Consider the following 17,795-nt stretch of genomic DNA (forward strand, 5'->3'; position numbering starts at 1 on the left):
TTCCTTTTTGCTCACCCTGCTCACCATCCACTCCCTTTTTTCCCAAACCTTTGTATTCACAAAGAAGTGACGCTGTACAAGATTCAACCTTGCCTGACAAGGTTAAATCTAGCCCGACTCCCTTTGTTTTGTTCTTTACTTAATAGATCTGGTATTATCATGTATAAGTAGGGTTAAAGTTCTTATTCTACACAAAGAGACCACCATGGTAACGAGACATTTCTCTTTTAAGTATTCCTTATCTTTTTTGTTCTAGTTTTACAATTATTAGATATAACAAGAGAGTGACAGTGGTTAATTTGTAAGAGGTTGAGTTAGTTGTAATTGGGAGTTAGTTGGAAATGGAGTAAGTTAGGAATAAAACTGTTAGAGCGTATTGTGGTCATTGTTGTAATATGAATGGTAGGTATATAACCATTGTATACATGCCATTTGGCATTCAGTGAGTGACAATACAAGAATTCCATTTACTTCTCTCTCTAAAAACTTTCTCTATTCTCTCCGAGTGTATCTTCTCTTTTCTCTGCAATACATATATAAAGGTTAATAACAATTTGGTCCTGTATTCTTTCCTGGAGAGGCTGTAAGAGTTAATTAATTTAAATTGAAATTAAATTTTAAATTAGGAGTTGGATACTACTTCTCTGTTAGTATTGGTAACACTTGCTAGAAAGAAACTGATATTTATGTTTCTAGTTCGGTTTTAACTGTCGTTCTGAAACTCGTGTTATATATTACTTTAACTAATCAAGTAATTTGACAAACATGATATTGTTCTCGGTTCTTTTTGATAATTTATATATCGTGTTTGTAACTTGTAGGCTCTGTTCAAGGTAGGTTTGACGCCAGGACTATTCGGATATGTTGGTTATTTGTGCATTCATATCGGAAGCTTCCTTGATATCCTAGTTCCAGGAATGGTCTCCCTTTTAGGAGGACTGCATAGTATGCACACTTTGGAGATAAAGTCTGATCCAGACTTCCGTGCCCCCGAAACTTGTTGGTATTCAAAGTTTACTAACTCAATACCAAAATATGTGGGTGATAAGTTTACAAACTTTATCACACCTCTCACTTGCACTATCAATAAAATTGGACAAAGAAAGAAATAAGTAAATGAAGAAGCAAGCTTCTGTGTTGCACAAAACTGCACGACAAACAAGCAAACACTTCGATATATCTAAAAAACAGTTTACAAACTGATGGAATAAGAAAGCCTACAAGCTTATTCAATTTTGGAAGTGGGTTTCAGATGGTCTATTTATACAAAACATAAATGAATAGACAATACAACATGGCAGCTATGAAGCACTAGCTGCTAGACATTTTCACACGTGGCTGGATGATCTTTACACCCTTTCACACATGCACCACCTTTGGATGCACACACACATGCAACTTTCCTGCTTGCAATACACAAAAGAAGTTCAGCTATCACATGACAACACACTGTTGTCTTGTAATCACCTTTCGGCTAACAAATGGAGGGAACAATGATGTTTGTAGTTGAAGGTGAACAACCTGGAAAGCACTAACAACTAGCTTTAACCATTGACAACCTGTTTTTATTTGAATTTCCAACACACCTTCTCAAATCAAAACACCTTCATTCCTAGCATTTCACATAGCAGTTGGAATGATTCAATTGGCAGTGGCTTTGTGAATATGTCAGCCACTTGTTCCTTAGTGTGACAATAAACAAGTTCGATTGTCTTTTGTTTCACATGGTCTCTCAGAAAATGGAACCTGGTATCAATATGCTTGCTTCTTCTATGTTGGACTGGATTCCTAGCAAGCTTGATAGCTGAAATGTTATCCACATGAATCACATTTGATTCTACTTGTGGATGACACACTAACTTCAACAGATTTCTTAACCAAATTGCCTCACACACGGTTGAGGCTACAGCAACGTACTCGGCTTCACATGATGACAAAGCAACAATTGATTGCTTCTTTGAAGTCCACGAGAAAGCTGTTGATCCTAGAAAAAGCACATAGCCAGTTGTGCTTTTCCTTTTATCTTAGTCACATCCCCAATCACGATCTGAGTAACCAAATAATTTTGCATCTTCACCAAAATTATAAAACAAACCATAGTTTAGAGTACCTCTTATGTACCTCAAAATTCTCTTGGCAGCCAGCCAATGAGCCTCCCTTGGTGTTTCCATGTACCGACTCACTAGTCCAACACCATAAACTATATCAAGTCTTGTGATTGTAAGGTACCTTAGGTTTCCAACCAAGTTTTTGTACACGGTTGAGTTTACAAACTCACATTCTCCTTTCTTGGACAACTTCAATCCAGTTGCAACTAGAGTGTTGACAATATTGCACTTGTCCATATTGAATTTCTCCAATATATCTCTCATGTATTTTTGTTAAGAGATGTAGATACCATCACTTTCTTGCTTCACCTCTATGCCAAGAAAGTATGACATTAATCCATTGTCAGTCATCTCGAATTCACTGAACATGGATTGCTTGAACTCACAGAACATTGCTTCATTGTTTCCTGTAAACAACAAGTCATCTACATAGAGACAAATAATTAAGGACTCCCTTTTTTCACCGTTCTTCATGTAAACTGAATGCTCGTATGGACATTTCTGAAATCCATTTTGGTGAAGGTAGTTATCAATCCTTGAATTCCAAGCTCGTGGTGCTTGCTTGAGGCCATATAAAGCCTTCTTCAAACGATACACCTTATCTTCTTCTCCTTGTACTTGGAAGCCTTCCGGTTGTTCCACGTATACTTCTTCCTCAAGTACTCCATTAAGGAAGACTGATTTGACATCTAGTTGATAAATTTTCCATTTATGATGAGTAGCAAGAGAGATTAGCAATCTTACCGTGTCAAGTCTTGCAACTGGAGCATAGACTTCATCATAGTTTGCTACAAGCCTTGATTTGTATCGATCCACACTCCCATCTGCAGTGCGTTTGATCTTGTACACCCACTTGACACCAACAGCCTTCTGATTTAGTGGGAGCTTTGTCAACTCCCAAGTGTCATTCTTCTCGATGGCATGAATTTCTTCTTTCATGACTATTCTCCAACGATCTTCTTCCAGAGCTTCATTGAATGAGAGAGGCTCATTGTCTGCATACAAGCAGAAAATGTTGGTTTCTTCTTCTTCCTCCTGTTGTCCATAAATATCGGTGAGACTTCTTAGCCTTACTAGAGTTAATGAACTGCTTTCCACACTGGATGTAGGACCACTCTTTGCAGTTATGTGCAATGGAGTTGTTGTGATTGATTGAGCAGATTGTTGCTCAATAGGTGGTACAACTTCTGGTTCTTCAAAATCAGTGGAAACAATCTTCTCTTTACTGACTTCTTTGTTGTTCCACTTCCATGCCTCTTCCTCACTGAAGATGACATCTCTACTAACCACTAATTTGCTGGTTAGTAGGTTGTAGAGCTTGTATGCCTTGGACTCTTCACTATAGCCCACAAACACACACTTCTCACCTCGATCATCGAGCTTTCTCCTCTTGGCTTATGGAACCTGAGCATATGCAACACACCCAAAAACTTTTAGGTGTGCAACATTCGACTTGTATCCGCTCCAAGCCTCTTGTGGTGTCATCTTCTTTACACTTTTTGTTGGACATCGATTCAACAAATAAATCGAACAAGCTACATCTTCTGCCCACAATTCTTTTGGCAAATTCTTCTCTTTAAGCATGGACCTTGCCATGTCAAGGATGGTTCTATTCTTTTTTTCGGCTATCCCATTTTGCTGTGAAGTATAGGCACCAGTCAGTTGATGCCTAATTCCTTGCTCCTTGCAGTATGCTTGGAAAGCATTGGAGGTGTATTCTCTACCTCTGTCTGATCTCACAGCTAGAAGCTTATGGTTGCTTTCAGCCTCTGTGAGTGCCTTGAACTCCTTGAAGACTATTAGGGCAACTGACTTCTCCTTGAGAAAATAAACCCAAGTCTTTCTACTAAAATCATCAATGAAAGTAATAAAATACCAATTACCTCCATAAGACATGGGATCCAATGAACCACATATATCCGTGTGCACCAACTGTAGTGGTGCATTTGCTCTCCATGCATCACCAACAGGGAACGATAGTCGTGCTTGTTTGCCAAGCACACAACCTTCACATACTTGGCGTATGGTTTCAATCTGGGGTAGACCATGAACCATTCTTCCACTTGACAGCAATTTTAGGCCAATGAAATGAAGATGGCCAAACGGAAGATGCCATTTCCATGACTCATCCTCCACTTGACACCGATGTTGCAACTCCCAATCTTTGTGTTCAACTTCAACGGGAACATTCAATGAATAAGCTTATAAGCTTTCTTATTCCATCAGTTTGTGAACTGTTTTTTAGATATATCAAAGTGTTTGCTTGTTTGTCGTGCAGTTTTGTGCAACACAGAAGCTTGCTTCTTCATTTACTTATTTCTTTCTTTGTCCAATTTTATTGAGAGTGCAAGTGAGAGGTGTGATAGAGTTTGTAAACTTATCACCCACATATTTTGGTATTGAGTTAGTAAACTTCGAATACCAACAATTGGTATCAGAGCTGGAATACCATTCTGGCAGGTGCAGCAATTATGGCATCTAACTTAGTGCAGCTTCAGGTTCCCACATTAACGAAAGAAAATTATAAAAGATGGTGCATCTCATTCAAGGCATTGTTTGGATCACAGGAGCTATGAGAAGTTGTCAGTAGTGGGCATGTTGTACCCACTGCCGAGCAAGAAGCCACATATACTGCAAATCAAAGAAACACTCTCAAGAATTTACGAAAGAATGACCAGAAGACGTTGTATCTTTTCTATCAAGGATTAAAAGATTCAACGTTCGAGAAGGTTGCAGAAGCAACAACTAGCAAGCAAGTATGGGACACTCTGAGCATAATTTACAAAGGAGTAGATCGAGTAAAAAGGGTCTGGCTTCAATCATTAAGAGCAGATTTTGAGGCTGCTCATATGAAAGAAAGAGAAAACATTTTAGACTACTACTCTCGACTACTTGTAATTGTGAATCAAATGAAAAGGAATGGCGAGAAGCTTGAAGATGTTTATGTCATGGAGAGAATCCTTCGATCCATTACATGAAAATTTGAGCATGTGGTGACTGCCATTGAGGAATCTAAGGATTTGGAGACGATGAGCGCAGAGGAGCTGCTAGGATCTTTCCTAGTTCACGAGCAACGCATTCAGAAGAATGCAAGCCCCACAACGCTAGAGCAAGCTTTGGAGTCAAAGTTGAATATTGACAAACCAAATGGAGGTTGTGAGATGTGGAACTCACGTTGTGGGAGTTCATCCAACCGTAGTCGAGGACGAGCTCGAGGAAGAGGTCGAGGCTATGCACAAAATCGAGGTCAGTCTCATGAATGGATATCTGCTCGAGGAAATATGCATATCCAGTGTCATAGTTGCAAGCAGTATGAACATTATGTAAATGAATGTTCATATAAAAGGGGTGAGCATGTCAACATGGCAGAATCAAGTGGAAATGCTGGTAAGGAATTTACAGTCTTACTAGCACACCATGATATCAGTAGCCAACAAGATGTTTGGTATTTGGACTCTGGTGCAAGTAACTATATGTGTGGAAAAAAGGAATTTTTTGCCGAACTCAAAGATGAGGCTTATGGATCTGTGAGTCTTGGTGACTCCTCAAAGCTGCCAGTTGAAGGCAAAGGGAAGATCAAGATCATCCAGAATGATGGTAGAGAAAAATACATATCTGATACCTACTACATACCAGGTATGAAGAGCAACATTCTGAGCATTGGTCAACTGCTCCATAAAGGGTACATTATACATATGGAGGATATGTTTCTCATTCTTAGGAATGCAAGGAGAAAGCTTATTGCACGTGTTCAAATGTCAAAGAACCGAATGTTCCTGAGAGTGAGAAACATATCCTCCATATGTATAATGTACCCTTTATGGAGCAGTTGACCAATGCTCAGAATGTTGCTCTTTATACCTGGTATGTAGTAGGTATCAGATATGTATTCTTCTCTACCATCCTTCTGGATGATCTTTACACCCTTTCACACATTAAAATATGTGGGTGATAAGTTTACAAACTCTATCACACATCTCACTTGCACTCTCAATAAAATTGGACAAAGAAAGAAATAAGTAAATGAAGAAGCAAGCTTCTGTGTTGCACATAACTGCATGACAAACAAGCAAACACTTTGATATATCTAAAAAACAATTTACAAACTGATGGAATAAGAAAGCTTACAAGCTTATTCAATTTTGGAAGTGGGATTCAGATGGTCTATTTATACAAAACAGAAATGAATAAACAATACAACATGGCAACTATGAAGCACTAGCTGCTAAACACTTTCACACATGGCTAGATGCTCTTTACACCCTTTCACACATGCACCGCCTTTGGATGCACACACACATACAGCTTTCCTGCTTGCAATACACAAAAGAAGTTCAGCTATCACATGGCAGCACACTGCTGTCTTGTAATTACCTTTCGGCTAACAAATGGAGGGAGCAATGATGTTTGTAGTTGAAGGTGAACAACCTGGAAAGCACTAACAGCTAGCCTTAACCATTGACAACCTGTTTTTATTTGAATTTCCAACAAAACTGATGTAAGTAAAAGTCTAGCCTCTCATTCTCCCCTTTGTGTGTTTATGTTTTTTTCTTCAATTGATTTGCAGTTGGTTGTTGCCTTTCCTGCAGTGTTTTGGGTTCGACATGGGATACTGGCATTTGCAGAACCCTTCTTTTATTCATCTTAAGGAGGTGACAATAGAGCTTTGCGATGGATCTAACGGAATTCCGTTTGCAAAATATATCCTCGAGCATGCTCAGAATTTGAAGAAGATGAAGATTGTTTATCCGCCTCATCAGTCTTATGATGTAGACAAGTTAAAGAAAAGCAAAATGGCGTCCAATATTGCCACAATTGTCTTTAATGAAAAAGAAAGTGGATCAATATGGCTTCATTCATTGATCAATTTAGGAATATCAATATAAGAAAAGCGGAAGGGTTGTCTGGTAATAGATAATCCGAATTTAAACAGGCTCGCGAGACGAAGGATCTAGTCGTTTGAAAGTTCTCTCAAACGTATTGCATTTTGTTGTTTTAATGATGCTCCATATTTAGTCTTTCTTTGTGGATCTTTGAGGTCTTTGTTGCAAAATATTTTGGAGTTGAGGCATGTTGCTACAGAAGATGATTTTTATTTTTATTTTTTTATTCAACTGTATCTCATGATGTTGCAACTGCATTCAGAGGTCACATGGTTCAAGAAGTTCATGGAATTTGTTACGAGCTTAAAAAACAGAAGCGAACCGAATTGAGGTTAATTGTAACTAAGGTCCCTAAACTATACTTAAAGCTGCATTTTCGTCTGTACGTATATAGTAAAATCTTTATAAATGAATAATTTTGAGACCGTTGCAGTCCTAAATCCTTATGGATTCTCCCTTTCTTAATGACTACAAATAAAAAAACTAAAGGTGAGATAACACACATTACAAAATTCACTAATTCTTCCTTCTCTCTTCCCGTCGTTCTCCCTCTCCCTCTCCATAATTGTTCTGTAAAATAGACCTACATTTATGTATTGTTCGTTTTTTTTTTTTTGAACAAAATGTATTGTTCACTTTTGTTTTTTATGATAAAGATACATGTATCTTATAAAAAAAAAAACACAAAGATAGGTGTATTTTTAAAGGAAAACTAATGAAAATGGCTTGAAAACTTTGAGTTTTAACGATAAGGACAAATAAAAGGGTAAAGTGAATAGTACCATGATTGACTTTTCAGTGTAAAAATATGGTTTTTCGTTAAAGTGAATAGTATCGGGAGCTTTTCGTTAAAATTTCCTATTTTTAAAGGTTTTAAGCTTTTAAGATAATTTAAGAATAAGAAGATCAATTATTTAAAAACATTAATCTCCTAAAAATACAGTATTTTAAGATGTTTTATATGTGCCACCTAATACTAGTGGTATTCTTTTTTAGTTGTAAGTGAGAGATCTTAGGTTTGATTCTCGCTAAAGATAAATTTGAACCACAATATTACTAGCCCATCTCATTCCTCTTAGTGTAGATAATATCATTTATTAAAAAAAATATATGTATATAGAACATGATGACTTTATATATAAGTAATTTTTTAGACTCTTAGGTTAAAATTAGAATAATACTAGACATACCATATTTGTACCGCTCACCCTGTTTACTTTCTAAATATTTTTCTTAATTTCTGACACTGTAACAAATAAATTAAAGAAAATCAAAAAACAAAAAAAAAAAACAAAAATTATGCCAAGAGTGAAAATGGTGTGTCAGTGACTCAGTCCAAACTTAAACCCATAAAGCAAACGCTGTCGTCTGTTTTATCATCTTCACAAGAAATTAGGCAATCTTCAACGAGGGTTCTAGACCTCTGCAACTTTAGCCAAAACACCATATACTCGCAAATCCAGCCGTATCTCAAGCCGTTTCCGGCCGATCCAGCCGGTTCCTAGCCGTACCTCAAACGAACCGAGGTGCTCCCGCTTCCGGAGCGCGATATGGGCGCCAATGTGCCGAATCGGTCCTTCAAATCTAAGGAAGAAGATGCTTGCTGGTACGTCCTGTTATGAATCTAATAATTGTCTTAGTTGTTGAATTGATAAAGTGGGTTTCTATTTTTGGCTCTTTCGGGGTTTTTGGTGCTGCAAAAATTGCATTATCTTTCGATTGAATTGTCGACCCCATCAATTATTTCTTTTAATGGGTGAAAGATAGTAGTAAACTAGAAAAAGCACCCTGACAACTATAAGTTTAATAGAAAAGCACTTCAAGATCATAATTGGACTTTTAGTTTCGAAATTTCCTTTGGTGTTACAAAGTGTATTGGGTTTTTTTTTTCTGTAAAGAATTGAGCTTTCATATGTTTTTCTCTAAAGTATGATGTTATTAAGGGCTTCCATGGCGAAAAACCGGAATGAATTCTCTTTACTTTAGTTCAGTGTATAAATATAACTGAGTATTTGTATTTAATTTGGTTAACTGAACTCTTCCACCATCCTTGTAAAAGTGCAGAAAATGGAAGACCCAATTTTCTTGTAAAAGTATAAAACCCAGTAAGTGCATCAGTATGGATGGAAATCGTAAATTAATGGCAGCTGGAAGTTATCAACGTCGTGGAGTTAGAGCTTTTGCTAAGAGTATGACAGACAGAATTAGTGATCTTCCCGACGGAGTTGCTCATCACATTCTTTCCTTCCTTGCTATCACAGACCTCACTCGTTTCGGCTGTGTGTCCAAAAGATGCAAACAACTTTATCTGTCAACCCCTTCACTGGATATTGATGTATTTTCTGATGCACATATGGTTTCCTGCTTTAAGCAGTTGTTGAGTTCTTTGGATAGGTTCTTATGGATGCATCGTGGCGTTAATAAAATACAACGATTTCGTATCTATTGGGATGATTTTCGCCATGACGATTTCCTTGGACTTGATTTTCTTGAAGATGCGACCTTTCGATTGATGACATGGATCCACAATGCTGTAAGCTGTAACGTCGAAGTCCTTGAGGTTGATATCCGGATGATGATTGGTCGGGAGAGACGACCTTTGTTTCCGTTGTCTGTCTTTCTTTGTGGATCATTGAAGTCTCTTTTTCTGAACATGGGCCGTATACTTCTTAAAGCACCCTCACTTACTTCTTCCTCTAATCTCGAGTACTTGGAGTTGAGATGTGTTTGTATAAAAGACGAGGACTTTTTCAAATGGATCTCAAGTTCATGTAAGTGCATCAAGGATTTACATCTTGAATATCTTGATGGAATAAACAATGTCACCATTGAAAGCTCCTCTTTGAAATCGTTTAGTTTTGTGATGGTCGCTGACTCGGCTGACGGTGCCTGCCACATCAACATCTCAGGTGAGAAACTTGAAGAAATATGTATCAGCTGGGAACATACTCCTACAGGCTGCAGATTACTAAATATCCGTGCTCCAAATCTTAAGTATCTGAAGTGGTTTGGGTGTTTGATGATGCGCCAAAATTTGGGGGAACTAATGTGTTTAGAAAAAGCTGAACTTTCTTTGATGCCTGAAGTGGATGACCTTAACTTCTTGTCTGAGGTTCTTTGCAGTATAAGCAGGGTTAAAGTTCTGACTCTAAACCATGAGACCACCATGGTAGCGAGACACTTCTCTTTTAAATATTTTATATCTTTTTTATTCTAGTATTTTACAATTTGGTCCTGGTTTATTTCTTAGAAAGGCTGTTAGAGTTGGTTAAATCAATTTGAAACTAAATTTAAAATCACACTTGCTAGAAAAAACTGATATTTATGTTTCTAGTTCGGTTTGAACTGTTGTTCTGGAACGCTGTTAGATTACTTTGCCTGATCAAGTAAATTTACCTTTTGATAATTTGGGTATCGTGTTTATAACTTGTAGGCTCTGTTCAATGGGGGTTTGACGGCAAAACTATTAGGATATGTTTTTCATTTGTGCATTTCTATTGGAAGCTTCGGTGATATCCTAGTTCCAGGAATGGTCTCTGTTTTTGGAGGACTACATAATTTGAATACTTTGGAGATAAAGACTGATCACTGGTCATGTGACCCTGAATGTGTAAGTAAAAGTCTAGCCTCTTTGTCTCTCCTCTGTGTGTGTGTGTGTTTTCAATTGATTCGCAAGTTGATTGTTGCCTTTCCTGCAGTGTTCTGGGTTTGACATGGGATACTGGGGTTTGCAAAACCTTTCTTTTATTCATCAACTTAAGGAGGTGACGATAGAGCTGTGCGATGGATCTAACGGAATTCAGTTTGCAAAATATATCCTCGAGCATGCTCAGAATTTGAAGAAGGTGAAGATCGTTCATTCGCCTTGGCAGTGTAATGATATAGCAGAGGTAAAGAAGAGCAAAATGGCTTCCAATATTGCCACAGTTGTCTCTGAGGAATATGGGACACCCAGGTTTTATGTTTAATGGAAAATCACAAATAAATAACAAAATTCAGCCACTTAGTAGGGTTTAGTGGTATTCATCTCTACTTGTAAGTGAGGGGTTTTATGTTTGATTCTTGCCAAAGACGAATTTAAATCACATTATTGCTAACTCATTGTGAGGCTAAGCCCACTCCCTCCTCCTTAGTATAGATAATATCGTTTGTTAAAACAAAAAAATATTCATGTAAGTGCATCCAGTGTTCGACAAGCGCCGCTATCCTGCTAAAGCGCTAGGTGGTTGGTTACGGTCACGATTAATTTCTAGGGGTTTAAAAAATAAAAGGGCTCCTAGACCTACCTAGGTGACCGCTTAGCCTGCCGGCATCCGTCTAGACTACCTACGTCCATACATAGGCCCCGCAAGACGCCTACGCTAGGAGGCCCTTGCTTTCATTCTAACCCTTTCAATTTCGATTAGAATTGGCTTGTTGTAACAGAGCTGCGAGTGTGATAGAATATTCAATGTTTTTTTTTGCAACTTCTCTAAAGTAGCTTGCATTGATTTTGATTCTATGTTTTAATAACACACAAACTCAAAATTTCACACCGAGATTTCCTAAGATAATGTTGCACAAATTAAATTCACCTAAGCTACATTTGTTTCAATCACACATATTCAAAATTAAACATAACTCACAATCTCAACATATATATATATATATATATATCACAATTAAATAAATAATTTTACTAAAAATTAAAATTAAATTAAGAGATAAATACATACATTTTCGTTAATTTATTCTAATTCATTCACCAACTTACAACAAACAAAATTAATTAATTACACAATTTAAAAAATATTTAACAAATAAAAAAACAAATTAATTGGGAGAGAGGGGAGGGAGGGAGGTTTTTGCAAAGGGCAGAGGAGAGCAGCACTGGGGAAAGCGGAAGGGTTGTCTGGTAATAGATAATCCGAATTTAAACGAGCTCGCGAGACGAAGGATCTAGTCGTTGGAAAGTTCTCTCAAACGTATTGCATCTTGTTGTTTTAATGATGTTCCATCTTTAGTCTTTCATTGTGGATCTTTGAGGTCTTTGTTACAAAATATTTTAAACGCTTTCGGAATTGTCGTTGTTTTCGATCTACATCTGACTCGAATGTTTGGAGTTGAGGCATGTTGTTGCTTTTAGAAGACGGGGTTTTTCTTTCCAACTGCATCTCATGATGTTGCAACTGCATTTAGAGGTCACTTGGTTCAAGAAGTTCATGGAATTTGTTACGTGCGTAAAAAAGAGAAGCGAACCGAATTGAGGTTTAATTGTAAGTTGTAACTAAGGTCCCTAAACAATACTTAAAGCTGCATTTTCGTCTATACGTATACAGTTAAATCTTTATAAATGAATAATTTTGAGACCGTTGCAGTCTTAAATCCTTATGGATTCTCCCTTTCTTAAGAGCAATTCCACCCCTAAAAACTTTGCGCCAACACACAACGCATTTATTCACTCAGTGAACAGTGATATACCCCAATGAACAGTAATAGGCCAAGAACATCTCCACCCCTAAAAAAAATACCTAGTCAATTTTATTAAAATATTATTATTATTTATTATAAAATAATAAAAATAATAATTTTATTATAAAAAAAAAGATAAGTTAGGAACCCTTCCCACTAGAACCTGTATACTCTCCCTCTACATCCCCAACCGGTTCTCTCTCTTCTCTCTTCTCTCTCTCTCTCTCTCTCTCTCTCTCTCTCTTCCAGCTCCCTCCTGTGAGCTCTCCTTCTCCTTCCTCTTCAAAAGCTTCAACAAATCAAACACAAAATATTATTTTTGTAATCCCTGGAGCTCAAGGAACCCAACCATGGCCTTGCATGTGACATCGATGCATGGTGCGAGGTCCTACCATTGAAGCCGAGAACTTGAGCTTTCAATCTCTAACCCAGGTGATGTTTCTATCACTGTATTATGTTCTTGAGCTTTAAATCCTGTTGTGTTGCAATTTTTGTGGTTAATTTGAGGGCTTAATTCCCTGCATGTGATTCCGACAAAGGAAAACGGACAACTCCGACGAGTTCAAGGTCCAATCTCGGTGGAATCTCTTGCATTTCACTTGGGTAAGTTCTCAATCCTATTCTTATAGTTTCTAACATATAAATCGTGTTGGAAACCTTTGTGTTGATGCAAACGTGCTGTCGGTGCATTTTTTTCCAGATTTTCCGACAAACTCGGGCCATCACTTTCAGGCCATTTGCCTTCTCCCTCTGTGGCTCCTTCCATCCATGACGTCAGTATGGCGTCATACGGGCCGGTCCCAAGGTCTGTCAATTTTGGGCTGGCCTGGAGACCAGCTTGGGTTGGGTGCCAGGCAATCCCGTGGGCTGGAGAGACTTCCCTAGGTGCTGGGCCATTTTTTTGGTTGTGTGCCTGCCTATCCCACCCCCGGTGGAAGTGCTCTAATGACTACAAATAAAAACACTAAGGGTGATATAACACACTACAAAATTCACTAATTCTTCCTTCTCTCTTGCCGCCCTTCTCCCTCTCCATAATTGTTCTATAAAATAGACCTACATTTATGTATTGTTCATTTTTTTTTTGAACAAAATGTATTGTTCACTTTTGTTTTTTTATGATAAAGATACATGTATCTTATAAAAAACAAAGATAGGTTTATTTTTAAAGGTTTTAAGCTTTTAAGATAATTTAAGAATGAGAAGATCAATTATTTAAAAACATTAATCTCCTAAAAATATAGTATTTTAAGATGTTTTATATGTGTCACCTAATACTACGGTCTAGTGATATTCTTCTTTAGTTGTAAGTTAGAGATCTTAGGTTCGATTCTCGCGAAAGATGAATTTGAACCACATTATTGGTAGCCCACCTCATTCATCTTACTATAAATAATAACATTTATTCAAAAAAAAAATATATGTATATAGAACATAATGACTTTATATATAAGTAATCTTTTAGACTCTTAGGTTAAATTTAGAATAATGCTACAGATACCATATTTGTACCGCTCACCCCTATTTACTTTCTAAATATTTTTCTTAATTTCTGATATTGTAACAAATAAATTAAAAAAAATCAAAGAACAAAAAAAAATTATGCCAAGAGTAAAAATGGTGTTTCAGTCCAAACTTAAACCCATAAAGCAAATGCTGCCGTCTGTTTCATCATCGAAATTAGGCTATCTTCAACGAGGGTTCTAGACCTCTGCAACTTTAGCCAAAACACCATATATTCACAAATCCAGCCGTATCTCAAGCCGTTTCAGGCCGATCCAGCCGGTTCCGAGCCGTACCTCAAACGAACCGAGGTGCTCCCGCTTCCGGAGCGCGATATGGGCACCAATGTGCCGAATCGGTCCTTCAAATTTAAGGAAGAAGATGCTTGCTGGTACGTCCTGTTATGAATCTAATAATTGTCTTAGTTGTTGAATTGGTAAAGTGGGTTTCTATTTTTGGCTCTTTCGGGGTTTTTGGTGCTGCAAAAATTGCATTATCTTTCGATTGAATTGTCGACCCCCATCAATTGTTTCTTTTAATGGGTGAAAGATAGTAGTAAATTAGAAAAAGCACCCTGATAACTATAAGTTTTATAGAAAAGCGAAATTTCCTTTGGTGTTACAAAGTGTATTGGGTTTTTTTATTTATTTTTATTTATTTTTTTTTCTGTAAAGAATTGAGCTTTCATATGTTTTTCTCTAAAGTCTGATGTTATTAAGGGCTTCCATGGCGAAAAACCGATGATTTCTCTTTACTGAGTATTTGTATTTAATTTGGTTAACTGAACTCTTCCACCATCCTTGTAAAAGTGCAGAAAATGGAAGACCCAATTTTCTTGTAAAAGTATAAAACCCAGTAAGTGCATCAGTATGGATGGAAATCGTAAATTAATGGCAGCTGGAAGTTATCAACGTCGTGGAGTTAGAGCTTTTGCTAAGAGTATGACAGACAGAATTAGTGATCTTCCCGACGGAGTTGCTCATCACATTCTTTCCTTCCTTGCTATCACAGACCTCACTCGTTTTGGCTGTGTGTCCAAAAGATGCAAACAACTTTATCTGTCAACCCCTTCATTGGATATTGATGTATTTTCTGATGCACATATGGTTTCCTGCTTTAAGCCGTTGTTGAGTTCTTTGGATAGGTTCTTATGGATGCATCGTGGCGTTAATAAAATACAACGATTTCGTATCTATTGGGATGATTTTCGCCATGACGATTTCCTTCGACGTAATTTTCTTCAAGATGCGACCTTTCGATTGATGACATGGATCCACAATGCTGTAAGCTGTAACGTCGAAGTCCTTGAGGTTGATATCCGGATGCTGATTGATCGGGAGAGACGACCTTTGTTTCCGTTGTCTGTCTTTCTTTGTGGATCATTGAAGTCTCTTTTCCTGAACATGGGCCATATACTTCTTAAAGCACCCTCACTTACTTCTTCCTCTAATCTTGAGTACTTGAAGTTGAGATGTGTTTGTATAAAAGATGAGGGTTTTTTTAAATGGATCTCAAGTTCATGTAAGTGCATCAAGGATTTACATCTTGAATATGTTGATGGAATGAACAATGTCACCATTGAAAGCTCCTCTTTGAAATCGTTTAGTTTTGAGATGTTCGATGACGCGGTTGATGGTGACTGCCACATCAACATCTCAGGTGAGAAACTTGAAGAAATATGTATTGACTGGGGAGATCGTCCTACAGGCAGCAGATTACTAAATATCCGTGCTCCAAATCTTAAGTATCTGAAGTGGTTTGGGGGTTTGATGATGCGCCAGAATTTGGGGGAACTAATGTGTTTAGAAAAAGCTGAACTTTCTTTGAAGCCTGAAGCGGATGACCTTAACTTCTTGTCTGAGGTTCTTTGCAGTATAAGCAGGGTTAAAGTTCTTACTCTAAACAATGAGACCTCCATGGTAACGAGACACTTCTCTTTTAAATATTTTATATCTTTTTTATTCTAGTATTTTACAATTTGGTCCTGTATTCTTTCTTAGAAAGGCTGTTAGGAAAAAACTGATATTTATGTTTCTACTTCGGTTTGAATTGTTGTTCTTGAACGCTGTTAGATTATTTTGCCTGATCAAGTAAATTTACCTTTTGATAATTTGGGTATCGTGTTTATAACTTGTAGGCTCTGTTCAATGGGGGTTCGACGGCAAGACTATTAGGATATGTTTTTCATTTGTGCATTTATATTGGACGTTTCCATGATATCCTAGTTCCAGGAATGGTCTCCGTTTTTGGAGGACTACATAATTTGAATACTTTGGAGATAAAGTCTGATCATTGGTCATGGGACCCTGAAGCTTATGTAAGTAAAAGTGTAGCCTCTTTGTCTCTCCTGTGTGTGTATGTGTGTGTGTGTGTGTTTTCAATTGATTTGCAAGTTGATTGTTGCCTTTCCTGCAGGGTTCTGGGTTTGACATGGGGTACTGGGGTTTGCAAAACCTTTCTTTTATTCATCAACTCAAGGAGGTGACGATAGAGCTGTGCGCTGCATCTAACGGAATTCAGTTTGCAAAATATATCCTCGAGCATGCTCAGAATTTGAAGAAGGTGAAGATCTTTCATTCGCCTTGGTGGCGTAATGATATAGCAGAGGTAAAGAAAAGCAAAATGGCTTCCAATATTGCCACGGTTGTCTTTGAGGAATATAGGATACCCAGATGAGTTTATTGTTGATGAGTAAATTGATTTCCAGCTTACATGTCTCGTATTCAACAAAAGTAACGTCCAGTGTTTTTTTTTTAAATTTATTTGTAACGGCTAGTAGGTTGACTCAGTCCAACATTTGCAAGTGTAAGGCTGAGATACTTTAACTTTGTTGTAAGCTATCGATTAGCTTAGAACAGTAGTGAAGGGTTGGTTGACAATAGTTTATCATAATTTAAGCGAGCTCGCCAGACGAAGAATCTAGACGTTTGAAAGTTCTCTCAAATGTATTGCATCTTGTTGCTTTCAAAGTCCACCCATCGTATAGCGCTTGGTATCTAGTCGTTTTAATGATGTTCTGTCTTTCGTCTTTTCTTTGCGAACCTTTGAGGTCTTTTGTTGCAAAATATACAAGGTCAGTTGTTAACTCCAAGTCCTTGAGTTTACATCCGGAAGTTTTTCTATCGGGAGAGACGGCCTTCGTTTAAATAACAAAATTTAACCATTTAGTACTATGGTCTAGTGGTATTCCTCTCCACTTTCAAGTGAGATGTCTTAGGTTTGATTCTTGTCAATGACGAATTAAAACCACATTATTGCTAGCCAATTGTGAAGCTAAGCCCACTCCCTCCTCCTTAGTATATATAATATTGTTTGTTAAAAAAAAATCATGTAAGTGCATCAAGTGTTCAACAAGCGACACTACCCCGCCAAAGCGCTAAGTGGTTGGTTACAGTTTTGAATAACACACAAACTCAAAATTTCACACAAAGATTTCCTAAGATAATGTTGCACAAATTAAATTCACCTAAGCTACATTTGTTTCAATAACACACACATTCAAAATTTCACATAACTCACAATCTCAACATATATATATATATATATATATATCACAATTAAATAAATAATTTTACTAAAAAATTAAATTAAGAGATAAATACATACATTTTCGTTAATTTATTCTAATTCATTCACAAACTTACAACAAACAAAATTAATTAATTACACAATTTAAAAAATATTTAACAAATAAAAAAACAAATTAATTGGGAGAGGGAGAGGGAGAGATAGGTGACCAGTTAATTAATTACACAATTAAAAAATATTTAACAAATAAAAAAACAAAGTAATTGGGAGAGGGAGGAGGGAGGGAGGGAGGTTTTTGCAAAGGGCAGAGGAGAGCAGCACT

General features: G+C 37.2%; 1 protein-coding gene across 8 annotated transcripts; it reads left to right on the forward strand.

Annotated features, from left to right (window-relative positions):
* Nucleotides 1–8,330: 8,330 nt before the first annotated feature.
* LOC126599965 (putative F-box/FBD/LRR-repeat protein At5g44950) lies at nt 8,331–16,914 on the forward strand. Of its 8 annotated transcripts, none has more exons than XM_050266456.1 (5): nt 8,332–8,597; nt 9,056–10,160; nt 10,425–10,601; nt 10,690–10,881; nt 16,553–16,914. In XM_050266456.1, the coding sequence occupies exons 2-5, from the start codon at nt 9,111–9,113 to the stop codon at nt 16,619–16,621; spliced, it is 1,488 nt and encodes a 495-aa protein (XP_050122413.1). In that variant the 5' UTR covers nt 8,332–8,597; nt 9,056–9,110; the 3' UTR covers nt 16,622–16,914. The 8 variants fall into 8 exon arrangements, with proteins under 8 accessions (XP_050122411.1, XP_050122409.1, XP_050122413.1 ...); XM_050266458.1 differs by lacking the exon at nt 16,553–16,914 and having other exon boundaries at nt 9,056–9,762; nt 9,901–10,160; nt 10,690–11,104; XM_050266454.1 differs by lacking the exons at nt 9,056–10,160; nt 10,425–10,601; nt 10,690–10,881 and adding exons at nt 14,755–15,864; nt 16,083–16,262 and having other exon boundaries at nt 8,331–8,597; nt 16,361–16,914.
* The last annotated feature ends 881 nt before the right edge of the window (nt 16,915–17,795 follow it).

The sequence above is a fragment of the Malus sylvestris genome, chromosome 14 (genome assembly GCF_916048215.2).
Source record: "Malus sylvestris chromosome 14, drMalSylv7.2, whole genome shotgun sequence".
NCBI classification, from domain to species: Eukaryota; Viridiplantae; Streptophyta; class Magnoliopsida; order Rosales; family Rosaceae; genus Malus; species Malus sylvestris.

Excerpts from the sequence above, each read along its gene's own strand:
- LOC126599965 (XM_050266451.1), top strand. The coding sequence starts at position 9,111 with ATGGATGGAAATCGTAAATTAATGGCAGCTGGAAGTTATCAACGTCGT. Across the intron at positions 10,161-10,424 it reads TAAACCATGAGACCACCATG|GCTCTGTTCAATGGGGGTTT; the intron begins GTAGCGAGACAC and ends TATAACTTGTAG. Across the intron at positions 10,602-10,689 it reads GGTCATGTGACCCTGAATGT|TGTTCTGGGTTTGACATGGG; the intron begins GTAAGTAAAAGT and ends CCTTTCCTGCAG.